This window comes from Glossina fuscipes, unplaced genomic scaffold, assembly GCF_014805625.2.
Source record: "Glossina fuscipes isolate IAEA_lab_2018 unplaced genomic scaffold, Yale_Gfus_2 43, whole genome shotgun sequence".
In the NCBI taxonomy this organism is placed as follows: Eukaryota; Metazoa; Arthropoda; class Insecta; order Diptera; family Glossinidae; genus Glossina; species Glossina fuscipes.
Genome location: NW_023998427.1, coordinates 137,441 through 152,358, shown reverse-complemented (window position 1 = coordinate 152,358; position 14,918 = coordinate 137,441). Strand labels below are relative to the sequence as shown.

The 14,918-nt window shown below is 34.7% G+C and overlaps 4 protein-coding genes across 6 annotated transcripts; 1 reads left to right on the top strand and 3 right to left on the bottom strand.

Moving 5' to 3' along the window:
- Positions 1-1,150: 1,150 nt before the first annotated feature.
- LOC119637094 (probable fumarate hydratase, mitochondrial) lies at positions 1,151-2,016 on the bottom strand. Its single transcript, XM_038032919.1, has 2 exons — positions 1,701-2,016; positions 1,151-1,638 (listed from the first exon to the last, which is right to left on the bottom strand). The coding sequence occupies exons 1-2, from the start codon at positions 1,867-1,869 to the stop codon at positions 1,385-1,387; spliced, it is 423 nt and encodes a 140-aa protein (XP_037888847.1). The 5' UTR covers positions 1,870-2,016; the 3' UTR covers positions 1,151-1,384.
- Positions 2,017-2,101: 85 nt separating this feature from the next.
- Positions 2,102-9,432, bottom strand: LOC119637093 (fumarate hydratase, mitochondrial-like). 3 transcript variants are annotated; one of them, XM_038032915.1, is made up of 4 exons: positions 9,204-9,432; positions 4,679-5,011; positions 2,491-3,295; positions 2,102-2,427 (listed from the first exon to the last, which is right to left on the bottom strand). In XM_038032915.1, exons 1-4 carry the CDS (start codon positions 9,288-9,290, stop codon positions 2,165-2,167), a joined length of 1,488 nt encoding a protein of 495 aa, XP_037888843.1. In that variant the 5' UTR covers positions 9,291-9,432; the 3' UTR covers positions 2,102-2,164. The 3 variants fall into 3 exon arrangements, with proteins under 3 accessions (XP_037888843.1, XP_037888845.1, XP_037888844.1); XM_038032917.1 differs by lacking the exon at positions 9,204-9,432 and adding an exon at positions 5,159-5,243; XM_038032916.1 differs by lacking the exon at positions 9,204-9,432 and adding an exon at positions 5,139-5,226.
- Positions 9,433-10,172: 740 nt separating this feature from the next.
- Positions 10,173-12,764, top strand: LOC119637092 (protein crooked neck). Its single transcript, XM_038032914.1, has 2 exons — positions 10,173-11,512; positions 11,564-12,764. Exons 1-2 carry the CDS (start codon positions 10,504-10,506, stop codon positions 12,607-12,609), a joined length of 2,055 nt encoding a protein of 684 aa, XP_037888842.1. The 5' UTR covers positions 10,173-10,503; the 3' UTR covers positions 12,610-12,764.
- On the bottom strand, positions 12,663-14,917 carry LOC119637187 (odorant receptor 2a; the record flags this gene model as incomplete). Its single annotated transcript, XM_038033043.1, has 3 exons — positions 12,663-12,713; positions 12,784-13,153; positions 14,181-14,917. Coding segments are annotated over 3 exons (1,158 nt in total), but the record flags the coding sequence as incomplete, so codon positions are not given.
- Position 14,918: the final 1 nt, after the last annotated feature.

Here is a 14,918-nt window from a genome sequence, read left to right as displayed (position 1 = left end):
ACAAGTAACCAGCAGGTCACCTCTCAAGCTCGTTCAAGCTAAGTTGCCAAGTAAACAAAGACTGCTTATAGAACTATTATTATTATTATTATTATAATTTTAGACTAATGAAATAAATTCTTAGACTAAAAAAAGACATTGAGCACTAGTAACACAGGCTATCGGCTCTAATTTAAATAAATGGACATTAGATAATAAGCTTAGTAGTATTAAAAAAGTAATAAATTGAATTGATATTCTGTTCTGAAGCTGATTGTAGAATGTCCAAAGGGTTAATCGTTCCAAATGCAATACTTCTAGCCAAGCAAAAGTTAAGGCAGTCGCAGAGAATGTGCTTTATGGTGAGAGTTTGTCCACAATTGCATATTGGGGAGGAAGACTTCTTCAAGATCCATCGGTGAGTTGCAATTGTATGACCAAGGCGAATTCTCGAAAATGTTTGGATCTTGGTTTTCTCAACATTTGTTGGATATAAAGGTAGAGTTAATTGAGGGTTAATGGAAGGGTAGTGTTGGTGATGGTATTGTAAATTTTCTTCTGCAATTTACTCTTTAACTTTTCTTCCAATGTATCTTTGAAGATCCAACTTTTCTATGACATCATCCATAATTAGAGGAGCAGAAGCAGCATCCTTTGCCGCTCGATCAGCCTGCTCATTTCCCAATAAACCGATGTGACTTGGTACCCATAACATTTTAATTTTTCCCTCGGGTGTTGTAATTATATTCCTTAATATGTTGATGGTGCTCCATCTCGAAGTCAAAGGATTCCGAATAACTTGTAATACAGACAAACTGTCGGTAACAATGACGGTTTTGAGTTTGTTTTTATGGACAAGGTTCGCAGCGTGAAGGATAGCTCTGGCTTCGGTTGTGAACGTTGAAGTACTTTCATGAAATATGTGGTTGAGAAGAACTCGTCCTGTAGCATCAACCACGGCACAAGCAGGAGGCAGACCAGAAGATTTAGAGCCGTCTGTGTATAAAAGATTCCAACCAGTACTTTCCAATATTTGGGTTTTTCAAGCTATTAGATTCCTGAAGACATAATTTGGAGCATTTTCTTTCTTGTGCATAGACAGCGAAATGTCAAAAGAGCAGTCTTTCAAAATACATGGAGATTTAACACCAAAAGAGCGGAAAATTTTTAAGGGAATGTTCAATTCCTTTGCGACGTACAAACAATAGTCAATTGCAGATGGTGACTTTGGAATTTTTTTCGCCATAATAATATTTCTCACGTCATCGCCGAGAATAGATTTGTTTGAATTAAGAAGCTTGGGGACTATTTTGGCTTTTAACTATTTTACAATATGTAGAATAAAATGTACAATATATGGCTATGACGAGTTTGCCTTCTGTTTTATAACTGATTCGGTGTGATTTTAATTTGGATCTAACATGAGCTCGGGGTTCACCCACTGGTTAAAGTCATTTTCCTTTACATCGAATTTAAGTGCTTCGTGTTTCAAAGTGGTGCCGTTTTTATGGCCAGTCTTCGCAATAGGCGCAACTTTATCATAACCGATATGCGGATTTAGAGCTGTAACTAGAATCAAAGACTCATTCACAAGCTTCAAAATATTGGCTTTATTTGCTTTAATGTCTTTTAAGCAATTCTTGTTGAGAGTGCTGTCAGCTACGAGAGAAGACGATATTTTTCTGAATTTGAGAGAAAATGATTTTATTTTGTTTACTTACATAACAAGCGAATCGAACGCAAGACGTTAGATACAATGATTGGTTTAAAAACATTTGATTGAAAATGACCGTTTGAACCGCCTACAGTAACGGCCACTAGGTTGCCCATCATTTGAGCGCAAATCATGGTTAAAGATTCACATTGTGTGCGATTACCTTTACCCGGCATAATAGAACTACCAGGCTCGTTTTCGGATAACCATAGTTCACCTAAGCCCCATCGAGGCCCCGAACCCCTTTCCAACTTTGCCAAATTTGCCAAAGGCCATAGTATTTGCAGGGGGAGGCCTGTACATATTCATTTGATTTTTCTCATTTTTTGAAATGTTGATATATTGACAATAAAACTATTCTCTTTTACTGCGTTTTGATGGGATTTTAATGATTTCTTTATTGATTTATCGAAAACTTTTCGGCTTAAATAAAAAATTGATAAAATATATCTGACTTTTTAGGATTTGAATTTATTTGGGGCCCAACATATCTTCAGGTTTAACCCATTTATTAAATTGCTCTTCGGTAAGGAAACCTAATTTAATGGCTTCTTCTTTCAGAGTAGTGCCATTCTTATGGGCAGTCTTGGCTATTTTGGCTGCCTTATCGTAGCCAATGTGAGGATTTAAAGCGGTAACCAACATTAATGATTCATTCATAATCTTACTAATACGATCTGTATTGGCTTTAATGCCCTGCACGCAATTGGCCGTAAAGGTGCGGCTGCCATCGGCTAAAAATTGAAATTAAAAAATTTCTAAATTTTTTTGTTAAACGCTTAATAACGAAAACTTACACAATAAACGTATGGAACGCAGAACATTGGATACTACCAACGGCTTGAAAACATTCAATTCAAAATGTCCATTTGAGCCGCCCACAGTAACGGCTACCTGATTACCCATTACCTGAGCAGCTAACATAGTTAACGATTCACATTGTGTAGGATTTACTTTACCCGGCATAATAGAACTACCGGGCTCGTTTTCGGGCAGCATAAGTTCACCCAAGCCACAACGAGGACCGGAACCGAGAAAGCGTATATCATTACCGATTTTCATTAAACTGACTGCTATAGTATTTAGAACGCCATGAACTTCAACCATAGCGTCCCGAGCAGCTAAAGCCTCGAATTTATTGGGTGCTGTTACAAACGGTAAACCAGTCAATTGGGCAATTTTGGACGCGCATTTCTCAGCGAAGCCCACACGAGTATTCAAGCCGGTACCCACTGCCGTGCCGCCTAAGGCCAATTCGTAGACTCGTGGCAAGCAAGCGTCAATGCGATCTAATGCATATACCATTTGCTGCGTATAGCCGCTGAATTCTTGTCCCAAAGTCAACGGTACTGCATCCATAGTATGGGTGCGACCGATTTTAATAATACTCTTGAATTCTTGGGATTTGGCTTTCAAAGCATCATGTAAGATTTTAATGGCAGGTTTCAAATTGTTATTCAACTCGAGAGCAACGGAAATGTGTATGGCAGTGGGGAAGGTGTCATTCGAACTTTGCGATTTATTTACATGATCGTTGGGATGAACGGGATCTTTGGAGCCCAGTTTACCGCCCATAAGCTCAATAGCACGGTTGCTGATAACCTAAATACAAAAAAAAAAAAAAATACAAAAAATATTAACAAAGAACAAGCAGGAAAATTATATTTGGCCGTAAGTAAATCTTTTATACCCCACATCCATATACTTTGCAAAAAAAAAAAAGAGAAAAAGAATAAAATGTAAATCATGAAATTTCTTTACTCTGTTGTACTGAGTCAAGCGTCAGTTTATCGGTAATAGGCAAATGAGAAAGAATTCTTTCAATGCCGAAAACGGAGGCCTTCTTAATTTACATTGTACCGTAAGCATGTTTCTTTTTCAGCGATTTGGTCCAATTTCGGTACTAACTTGAGTACAAAAATTTCCGGCACTGCAGCAGTTTTTGCGTATATGATGGAAACGCACATAGACAGAAGGACAAACCGGGTTCCGGGTGTTTGCAAACATTTTGCACATATCTTCAATCTTTGGCAATTATGATAAAATCGTATCGCCGCGAACATATTAGGTACTCTATGAATGGTGTAAACTAATTTATTTTGTATTTGTACGAAATTGAGAGAAAATTATTTGGAAAAAATTTGAAATATGGGTTTTTGGGAATCCGAAAAAAAGCTTTCGAAAATCATTAAATTTTGAAAAAAATATGATAAACATACTAAAATGACGATAGAAAGGAGTTTTTCATTACGCGCCGAAATATCCAGTTTTTAAAGGACGATGTATGTCTAGTAAGTTGTGCATTGCCTGCATTCCTTGCAGCTTGCAAGCCCTTATTGATCCTATATCATTATAAAAATATTCAAAGATTCGTTTATATGGTCGGTTATAAAGATTGTAAGTAGACGATGGCGCAAAGGAATTCGATCCAATAATTTGCAAACACTGTTACAATTCATAGTGTGTCTTGAAAAAAGGATCAGCTTTCCAAAAGTTGAAAGAAACGTGAAAGAAATGTTTAGTTCTAACCTATAAATAGATTAAAGAAAAAAAAAAGGATGAAAAAACATTACGACTATGGAACGATCCTGGATATGTAGTTCAACTTTAACTTGATTAAGTTAACGATTAACTTGAATATTATTTACATATACCTAACCGCAAGAAAAGTAGCAAATCATGTTCTAGTGGACAAAATTCAATTTACACCCTATCAGTCATTAGCTATTGTTGTTGTTGTTTGTATACTTTCAATTAATATGTAAATTGAATTAATTTCATTTTCCCAGACCTCGAACTAATGTGTGAAATGTATTTGCTTTTTGTCGCTTAACCCGTAAATAGATTTTACAAATCGTTTAATTCTTGTCACGCTACCAAATTTTCGCGATAACACTATATTGTGATGAAACGATAACATACGTACATAATATGTACAAAGGTAATTAAGTAATTCTCACACAACATTTTGTATTAGGTATTTACCTCATTAACGTTCATGTTGCTTTGTGTGCCCGAACCAGTTTGCCAAATGACTAAAGGGAAGTGATCATCATAAAGCTTTCCTGAGATAACATCATCAGCAGCCTTTGATATGGCGTCACTTATTTTGGGATCTAAGCCGTACTCTTTATTAACTTCAGCAGCGGCCTTCTTTAGAATGCCCATAGCTTGTATTACGGGCTTAGGCATGCGTTCGGTAGCCCCGCCAATTGGAAAATTGATCTGGGAACGCATAGTCTGGGCGCCATAATATTTATCGGCCGGCACTTTCAATTCACCGAAGGTATCAGATTCCAAGCGATAATTCTGCATAGCCTGAAAATAACAAAAAAAAAAAATAAATAAATAAAATGAGAAATTATTGCAAAAAAAAAAAAAGAAAAGAATTTCCATTCGAAAATTCAAATTAAAGGTAAGTGTCCGGTTTACTTTATAATTTTACCATTTTGTTGTATAATTTACCGTAAACTAGAATTACAAGTAATGCAAATGCTGCAACAACTAGTCTTTTTCGTATTTTATTTAGCTATTTGTTTATTTTGCGGTGTAAATTTGACTCTAGAGATAAACTTTTTGCTTGTTTATATGTATGTATATATTATATTTATATGAGTGAATTATTATCATTTAAGTATTTTTTTAGTGTTTCAGTTTTTACTCGATCCTCCTCTTGCAATCTATGATTAAAAAGCTTTAATTGTGCTTTTATTTTTCACTTACAACTGACTCGACTTTAAAATGAATACTAGAATGCAATCCGCTTGAGCTACTGTAAATACGTAAGTAAGTAACGCTAGACTATGTCTGAGATGGAAAGAATTTCGTCAGGAGTTTATATAGGCTGAATTTAAAAGAATTTGTCATTTGTCATCTGACCTAATTACACATCGACATCGACTGCACCTTTATATTTAAATACATTTTATCGTGTAAGTCTTAATTGTGCGTATACATGTGCCAACTTAAAGGAAAATAAAGCATTCTTTATAAAATCGAACATTTTTGAAAAAAAGGCTTCTTTTGTGTATACACACACATATATATATATGTGCTATCATACTTAAGATTTATTGTTACCCGTATATAGCGCTATATATTGTGATGATTTATGAATTAAAACGACTGAACGATTAACTTTTTACCAACAATTGCCGTTACGTGCATATGTTATAATATAAACATATGTACATTAAATATAAAAAGTTTTTGTTCTTCATATGTCAAATATTTTCCTAAATAAATTCAAATGTGAAAGCATTTGTAAATTTTCTTGATACGAATCCTTTATTCATGTAGGTTCTCGTAAATATACATATATATTTATATATATATATATATATATATAATTACTTAGTCTATTCACTTTATTACACTAGTTCGATGACTGCCTTTTAATAGAATAAATTTTCTGCTTGTAAGCCATGTGGTAATATATACAAGTGCATTATATGGAATATATAATTAAATGCATTATTTTCGTTTTGCACAGCAACTTTTAAGTACATGCATAGTAGCACCGAGCCAAACTCGTACAGCAAAAAGAATTTATTAATCTTTCTTATTAATTAAATATTATTGGTTGATTTCAGAAATAATTAAAAAAAAACTCTTTAACCTTTTTATAAAGCGAAAGTATAAAATACCACTCATTTCGATGCCAAAGCCCAACTTCTACGCTAATATGAATGTTTGATATGCATACCTTTGGTTTTTTTTTTTTTTTTCATCCATTTTAATCTATTTGGCATACTTTGAACAAGTTTGTTTACTGTCTTGTCCTGAAGTGCTTTCTTCAAGTCATCCTTGGAACTTATACGGTGCTGGAGAGTTTTCCTATTAAGATAGCTCCATAAATTTGTAATACGGTTTATGTGTCGATTATGGATCGGTGTATTCATGAAATGCGGACAATTATATATAGCAATCAGGATCGCGCATTGTAAGCTTTATCCTTAAGGTGAATTTCTTGATAAAAAACACAAAATTTTCGCCAAGATCCAAATTTTTCCATGCGCAAAGGGACAAACTTTCTTTCAAAATATTAAAGCCTATGGGCTAATCTGTCATGTCTTCAATAAAATCTTTATTATCCTTTTTTAAAAAGTGAGACAATCAAACAAATAACATTCAAAAATTTTGCAAAGAAATTTGATTTTAGCAAAATCTCCAAAAACTTTTCGCAGAAAAATCGAAATTAAAAACACTTTTGCCTAATAAACCAAAGCTTCACGAATTTGGCTTTAGCATTGAAATTGGGATTATTATTGTAATACATAAACATAAATTTTGAATATTATATATACATTATGCCATAATACTATAAAAAAATAAAAGGGATTTGTGTTCATACCCAATTTAGTTTTAATTATATACCATAAAGCAAATCTTTTTTTTTTGTGTACGAGTTTGACTTGCTGCTACTGTACGAAAGGCCCCATGCAACCTGTACATGCCAATGTATATATAAATGTTCTGCCCTCCCCAACTCATAAATTTGTCTTGGAATTTATTTTTTGTTTGCGATTCTCCAAACAGAATAGAAGGAATGAAAGAAGAGATTTGGTGCATTCGAGCGGAATTCAAATTGAGTTAAATCATCGAACTCTTATATGAAGACTTAAAAAATGACAGGGGTTTAATCTGAATGGTTTTAAATGAAGAACAAACTAAAATATTTTATTTTGCTTATACGATATTTGTAGACTGTTGCGAAATAAATAAAAGCTATTGATTCTCGGTATTGTCTGTCTAAGCAACTCTGTATAATGTTGATCAATATAATATATACCGTTCGTTTTGCCGCGCTAGACCACGTTATACGCTGAGCCCGATTTTTCTACGAAAAATTTAATAAATTGAAGGCTTTATTTGTTCAATTAATTTAAAAGTCGATGGAAGAAATTTGCTTTTTTCAACTAACTGAAAAGAATATGCAAGAAGTTTGCACGACCATTTGACCGAAGATCATAGAAATGCACATGAAATTAAAATTTGCTCTGGACTATAGTCCATGCACAACAAGTTCATTGGACGATGAAAAGACAAACGTATAAATTCTAATTTAAGGATTATGATTAACATGGATGTCGAGGATTCAGATATGATTAATTAAAACTGCGCACAAATTAATTGAGAGGCCCATAGCATGGCAAATACATGAAAATATATATATTTTTTTTATTTGCAGACTGAGACTTTAAACAATTTATGCAATAGACAGGCATACGAAATACAGGCTGTTTAAGAACTGATGTTGATCAGGAATGCGTGCAATTTACAATATTTTATCATATCCACTACGGAACTTTTCAAACATACCATTTTGCTAGTGATAAAAATAATGCTTCGCTTAGAAAAATTAACTTTTACGTTTGATGGTACAATAGAGAGTGTTGTCGAATTCATATAACATTATGCAATACGCCTACATTGGAATTTGCTGCGCTAAGTTTCTAAATTTAACCATAATGGCAACAAAAAATTAGTAAACATACTTTGACTGTTAACGACTATAAGAATAGTTCTTAATCTTATATGTGAGTTTAATGGATTTTGGGCGTCGCGCAAACGCATCTAGATTTAAGTACACAAGAGAGGATATAAGAATTGGTCTTCATTTGATTTGAATGCCGTGGGTAAGCTAAATTCATTTTTACTAAAAAAAAATTTTATATTACTCTGGGATTACGAATAAATTTGTAATTTCACTTTATTATAATCCTCAATCTAAATTTTGCAAATTCGCAATTATTCCTTAATTATTTATTGCACAACTCTTGCAAAAAACGAAAAACGCACTCCTTAAAACGCTGCTGAACAAAAGCACAATAACCTCCCTTGCTTTCCTTAACTTTGTTAAGGAGTTATTGGCTTTATACGAACAATTCGCCGTGAAATCTTAAGTATTAAATACTTATATGGAAAATTATACTCTACATCATCGTGCTAAGAATTCTCTTAAAAATGTAAACAGAGAACATTGGTTTTGTTGCTTTTTCTTTAGAGGCAAAGCCAAAGCATTCGATTAAGATGGGAAGGGATATTGTTTTTACGGCTAGAGTTAGTGTTTTAGTTTTTGAACCGTAACGCCCAAATTAATTTAAAAATTTGCAAACAATTCCAGTTGGAATTTTACACCGACAAAATTTGTTTTTTTAGGGTATAAAATCTCCGATTAGAATTTTATACCGGCAAAAAATTATTCTCTTGTATTTCAGCACATTTACTCTTATACAACAAAAATTAAAGAGAGTCTGCTTTTTTTTGATACGTTTAGTTGTATATTTGTTATGGATGAAATATGAAATTTCTTAGTAATTGTGCGGCTTAATATTTTGGGACAAGTCCAGATTTATTTCAAGAGAGCTGAGTACTGAGTACTTTTATATATAACAAATGAGATGGATATCAAAGATATTAATATTTTAATATTACATAACTTCTTAGATATATAGAACAGGAACTGTGTTATAAAAGTTCGTTGTTTTGCCAAAAACCAAAAACTTACCAAGGCCGACGTATTAATCCAACATGTTTTACTGTGCTGTTGCACGACGCCGCGCAGCAAAGAACGTTGTATTAATTGAGAAATCATATCTTTTCGGCTTTTTAAACGGCGCAACAGATTCTTTCGGAAATTTCCTCCTGGTATTTATCTTGTGGTCAGACCTCTAAAGTACCAAACTTGCAAACTTATTGGCAAATACAAAACAGCAGTGAAGCTGGTAGGGATGTCGTAAATTAAGTGAGACACAGGGATGCCTCCGAAAAAAGCTTTCAGCAATAAGTGCTGCCAATTTTTGCATTCTTTTTAGAGAGTTTTAGAAAAAGTTGTATCGAGTTGTGCATAAATCTGGTCCAACGTTACACCTACTACTTCAACAATTTGCACATACGTAAAAACATGCGGATAAAACTTGAAAAATCTTAAATATTAGATGCCTTAATAACTTGGTATTAGGTGATGCGTTGCAAATATTTTGGATATTGTTGGTTTTTAGTTACAAGAATAATTATTACGGTTCCTAAAATTCTTTTAGAAAATGATGTGAAAATGGTGAAAATTTATGCCTGTTGCAGTTTTCAATATTAAAAAGTTAAAAAAAAATTTTTTTTGCGATTTGCTTTATTGTGATTTGTGCATATTTAATTTCTGTAGCACGTCAGACGTATTATCATATATCATATGTATGGTTAAAGGATAATCGACATATTTTCAATTTACAGCTGTTTTACTTGTCAATGCAGCTCGAAACAACCAATACTAATGCCAAACGTTTGCTTAATTGTAATTTGACAAGAGTGGGAGAGTATATTTAACAGTTGTTATCCTTACGTGAATCCAAAACACCGATAATCATTAAATAATACGACGCGTAACCAAACGAAAAACGTAAACTGGTTTTGGTGACTCTGGTTTCTCTTATTTGTGACATTTCTGATGCTTCTCTACGTTGTGTATTTCCTTTTAAATCTTTTTTCTGCTACTATCTTTATTACACAAATAGACGTTCTAAGCTTACAATTCATTCTTCTGGGAAATTTATGTGGAGCGGTATATCTTTTTGCCGTTTAAAAAAAAAATCTCCACCTATAGGACGTGCGATTCTATGGCTTTTTGCTGAATTCATCCAAACTACTCCTCTCAACCTCACAACCCCTGGAAAAATTCATCAGAAAAATTTCTTCATCTCCTGTTACTGGTGTATAGGTCTATCAGTTTACAGGCCTTATCTATTCTTTTTCTACAAACCCAAAAAAAAGGGGTTATTCTAATAACAAAGTGTGAACTTATTTTGAGAGATACTATGGAGCGTCCACAAAAAATGCCCAAAGTGGCTAAAGTGAAAAACAAAGCTCCGGCTGAGATACAGATTACTGCTGAGCAGTTGTTGCGTGAGGCTAAGGAACGTGATTTAGAAATTTTGCCACCGCCTCCGAAGCAAAAAATTTCTGATCCCGCTGAGTTAGCAGATTACCAACAACGCAAACGAAAATCATTTGAAGATAATTTGCGTAAAAATCGGATGGTCGTTAGTCATTGGATAAAATATGCTCAATGGGAAGAATCGCAAAGGGAGATACATAGAGCACGATCTATTTGGGAACGCGCTTTAGATAATGATCACCGTAATATTACCATTTGGCTGAAATATGCCGAAATGGAAATGAAAAACAAGCAAATAAATCACGCACGGAATTTATGGGATCGTGCTGTGACTATAATGCCTAGAGTGAATCAATTCTGGTATAAATACACTTACATGGAGGAAATGTTAGAAAATGTGGCTGGTGCTCGGCAAGTGTTTGAACGTTGGATGGAGTGGCAACCGGAAGAACAAGCTTGGCAAACATATGTGAACTTTGAACTGCGCTATAAAGAAATTGACAGGGCAAGAGCGATATATGAACGATTTGTGTATGTGCATCCGGACGTAAAAAATTCGATAAAGTTTGCCCGCTTTGAAGAGACACACGGTTTCATACATAGTGCCCGTCGTGTTTATGAAAAAGCAGTGGAATTTTTTGGCGATGAATTTATTGACGAGCGTTTATTCATTGCTTTCGCTCGTTTTGAAGAAGGCCAAAAGGAGCATGATCGTGCCCGCGTCATATACAAATATGCTTTAGATCACTTGCCTAAAGAAAAAACCAAGGAACTGTATAAAGCCTACACAATACACGAGAAAAAATATGGCGATCGAGCGTGTATGGAAGATGTAATTACGTCAAAGCGTAAATTTCAATATGAGCAAGAAGTGGCGAGTAACCCCCAAAATTATGATGCATGGTTTGATTATCTACGCTTAATTGAAGGTAACGCTCGCATTCGAAAAAAAATGTTTGATAATAATTTTTATTTTGTAGCTGAAGGTGATTATGAAGTTATACGTGAGACTTACGAACGTGCAATCGCTAATGTGCCTCCCGGTAATGAGAAAAATTACTGGCGTCGCTATATTTACCTATGGGTTAATTACGCTTTATTTGAAGAATTGGAAACTGAAGATTTAGAACGTACACGGCAGATTTATAGAACTTGTCTTGAACTTATTCCGCACAAAAAATTTACTTTCAGCAAAATTTGGCTTTTATATGCGCAGTTCGAAATAAGATGTAAGGATTTAAATAAAGCACGCAAGACACTCGGCATGGCTATCGGGATGTGTCCTAGAGACAAACTATTTCGTGGCTATATTGAGTTAGAAATACAGTTAAGAGAGTTTGATCGTTGCAGGCTATTATATGAGAAATTTCTGGAATATGGACCGGAAAATTGTGTAACGTGGATGAAATTTGCGGAATTGGAGAATCTTTTAGGTGATACAGAACGATCGCGTGGCATTTATGAATTGGCTATACAGCAACCGCGTTTAGATATGCCAGAGCTGCTATGGAAAGCTTATATAGATTTTGAAGTATCGCAAGGAGAATCGGAGCTGGCGCGGCAATTGTATGAAAGATTGTTAGAACGCACGCAACATGTAAAAGTATGGATTTCATATGCCAAATTCGAATTAAGCGCCGAAAATCACGAAATTGAAGACGCTGACAAAGAAATGAGCCTAGATTTAGCCCGCAGAGTTTACGAGAGAGCCAATGATACCTTGAGACAAATGGGAGACAAGGAAAGCCGAGTTCTGTTATTGGAAGCTTGGCGGGACTTTGAGAAAGTTTCCGGTACTCCACAGAGTTTAGAGAAAGTCATAGAAAAGATGCCAAGGAGAGTTAAGAAAAGGCAAAAAATTGTTTCGGAGAATGGCGTAGAAGAGGGTTGGGAGGAAGTTTTCGACTATCTATTTCCGGAGGATGAAATGACCCGACCCAATCTTAAACTATTGGCTGCCGCTAAAATGTGGAAAAAAGCGAAATTGAGTGAAACTACAGAAGAACTAAGCAATAAAGATAATTGATGATATTATGGAGCTAAATAATAGGATGCAAATAATATTCGGATATTTGAAATTTATTTAAAGCGCAATAATAGAGTAAATGTAGAGTAAGCGTATTTCATGAGCTAAGAGAGGAAAAAGAAAAGAAAAATATGCTAATTAATTGAAATTTTATGTGCATCGCTTGTTACTAACCAATAGAAATGTTGACAGGTCTACTGGTATATAGGCGCCGGCGTATATGATGGCATATCTCTGCGTGCGCATTAACGTGATGATAAGATTTCGACGAAAAGCTAACGTCTGAGATATCCAGCCGCATTCGTAGAAAGCATCAATTAATGCCAAACTCTGAGCACTCATATAATGACCAAAGTAACAAATTATAAATACTTCCATAGTGACAGCCAAAAAGAAGATAAGTGATAGGATCTGAGCGCCATAGTCACCAGATTCATCTAATAAGTATAAAATATGCAAACCGGCAACACATTGAACTAAGGCGGTGCAGATAAATTGAGCTAAACACGCTTTAGAAAGAATTTTTTGTATCATATCGTAAAGTCTGAAAATAAAATAAGAAATATATAGGATTTGTCAGTGGTTAAACAATTTAGAATGCATTAAGCTAAAGGCAACCATTATGGGGAAATAAAAACTGCTAGTTACCGTTACCACTTATATATTGTAAATTTTTGTGGGTTTTAATCGCTTTGAAATATCTCGGAACTACGTTTCTGAAATTCTTTGAGAGAACAGTGTTTGGAAAATCATCATCTAGGTTTGCGAAATGTATGTACTAACGAGATGCGGTAATTTCTTGTCTTAGTTGGCGTTTTCGTCCTGAAAGTTCTACTGGACTTCAATTAATTTCCAGAACTGGTTATAAGACGTGACTGGTTAATCGTTAACAGCAGTACAGGTTACCAAATGCAGGCACTCTTTGCTGGACCTTATTGATTAGCCAGAAAGTAATTTAGTTTTCGTGTTTCTCGGCACCTTTTTCTTTAAAACAGTACGAGTAACGGAAAACAATGTGTGTGAAAGAGACATCATGTTCATTGTTGTAACTATCCTAGTTTTTAAATTACTTTTAGGCTGCTAACCGCAAGAAAATTGCAAATTCACTTTTCAGTTTTCAGAAGGTACATCATCACAACCTTTTTATACCCACAGATACTGTAAGATGAGGGTATGGGGGTCATGTTGTTTTTTTCCATAATCTATGTTACACCCAAAAGGAAACTTCAGAGATCCTATAAGGTATATATATTCTTGATCAGCGTAAGGTCCTGCGTTGATTTAGCCACGTCTGTCCGTCTGTCCATGTGCGTCTGAGTGGTGTGTGTTGTTGGAATTCGTCTGCTCGCAAAAATGAAGATGTCAACTATAAATTTGGTAGAAACATTGGAAGTTTCGGCACGCAGGTTGGTACTGATGGTGCAAATTTTATCTTTTTGTCGCAATTTGTATGAATGCGGTTGAATGGTTGGGCAAAAGGCGCCGCATTAGCGCACATTGCTAAATCTACTCGAAATCGAATAAATACACCCTATCACTCCTTCCTATGGTAAGGAGGTAATAACATTTACCGGTTTATTTGTATAAAGTCCTCTATGCAATCGTTGAATTTTTTTAAATCTAACTGTTGTTCCCTTTCGTTTAAAAACATATTTTGTTTATTGTCTGCTGGCGACAGACCCACAGAACGCACTCTTAATTCCAAGCTGCGCATATGGCTGGTTAAAATAATTAAATATGCCGGTGGATATGAATCATTGGCTACATTTTGTATAGCCTGTACAACCAACGCCACCAATTGATAGGTGAAGCATACAGCGTAAGCTAAATCGTTATTCTGCCAATCTAAACCATACCAAGCGGGAAACAGTAAAGAGCGATCTTCGCTGTAAAGAACCATCAAGACACTTAAGCTGGTGCCAGTCGTGGATATCGCCCAGAATATACAAAATGATAATTGAGCGGTACGTATAGCTCGTTTAAGTTGTCGGTATTCCTCTTCGGTATTTAATCTCTTATCTAAATATTCAAATATTATTTTTATTCGTTGCAACTCTTTTCGTACTAGAAAAACATTTAGAAATTTTAAATTTGCTGTGATATCACTTAAGGTTATAATAAGATTTTCGCATAGTTGTTGCAAGTTTTTAGAGAAAAATACATTGATCACGAACGTTAAAGGAAATAGCAGGGTGACTAGAATGTTAACAAGTACAGCGTACAAGCGATACCAGTACGTGGGAAAGTAACGAGGTTGTATAATACCGGTTAGCTGCCAAACAAGCCAGTGGTATCGAAAGGCGGTATTG

Excerpts from the sequence above, each read along its gene's own strand:
- LOC119637094 (XM_038032919.1), bottom strand. The coding sequence starts at position 1,869 with ATGCCGGGTAAAGGTAATCGCACACAATGTGAATCTTTAACCATGATT. Across the intron at positions 1,639-1,700 it reads GCGTTCGATTCGCTTGTTAT|CTGACAGCACTCTCAACAAG; the intron begins GTAAGTAAACAA and ends CTTCTCTCGTAG.
- LOC119637093 (XM_038032915.1), bottom strand. The coding sequence starts at position 9,290 with ATGATTTCTCAATTAATACAACGTTCTTTGCTGCGCGGCGTCGTGCAA. Across the intron at positions 5,012-9,203 it reads GGATTAATACGTCGGCCTTG|GCTATGCAGAATTATCGCTT; the intron begins GTAAGTTTTTGG and ends TGTTATTTTCAG. Across the intron at positions 2,428-2,490 it reads GCGTTCCATACGTTTATTGT|CCGATGGCAGCCGCACCTTT; the intron begins GTAAGTTTTCGT and ends TTCAATTTTTAG.
- LOC119637092 (XM_038032914.1), top strand. The coding sequence starts at position 10,504 with ATGGAGCGTCCACAAAAAATGCCCAAAGTGGCTAAAGTGAAAAACAAA. Across the intron at positions 11,513-11,563 it reads TTATCTACGCTTAATTGAAG|CTGAAGGTGATTATGAAGTT; the intron begins GTAACGCTCGCA and ends TTTATTTTGTAG.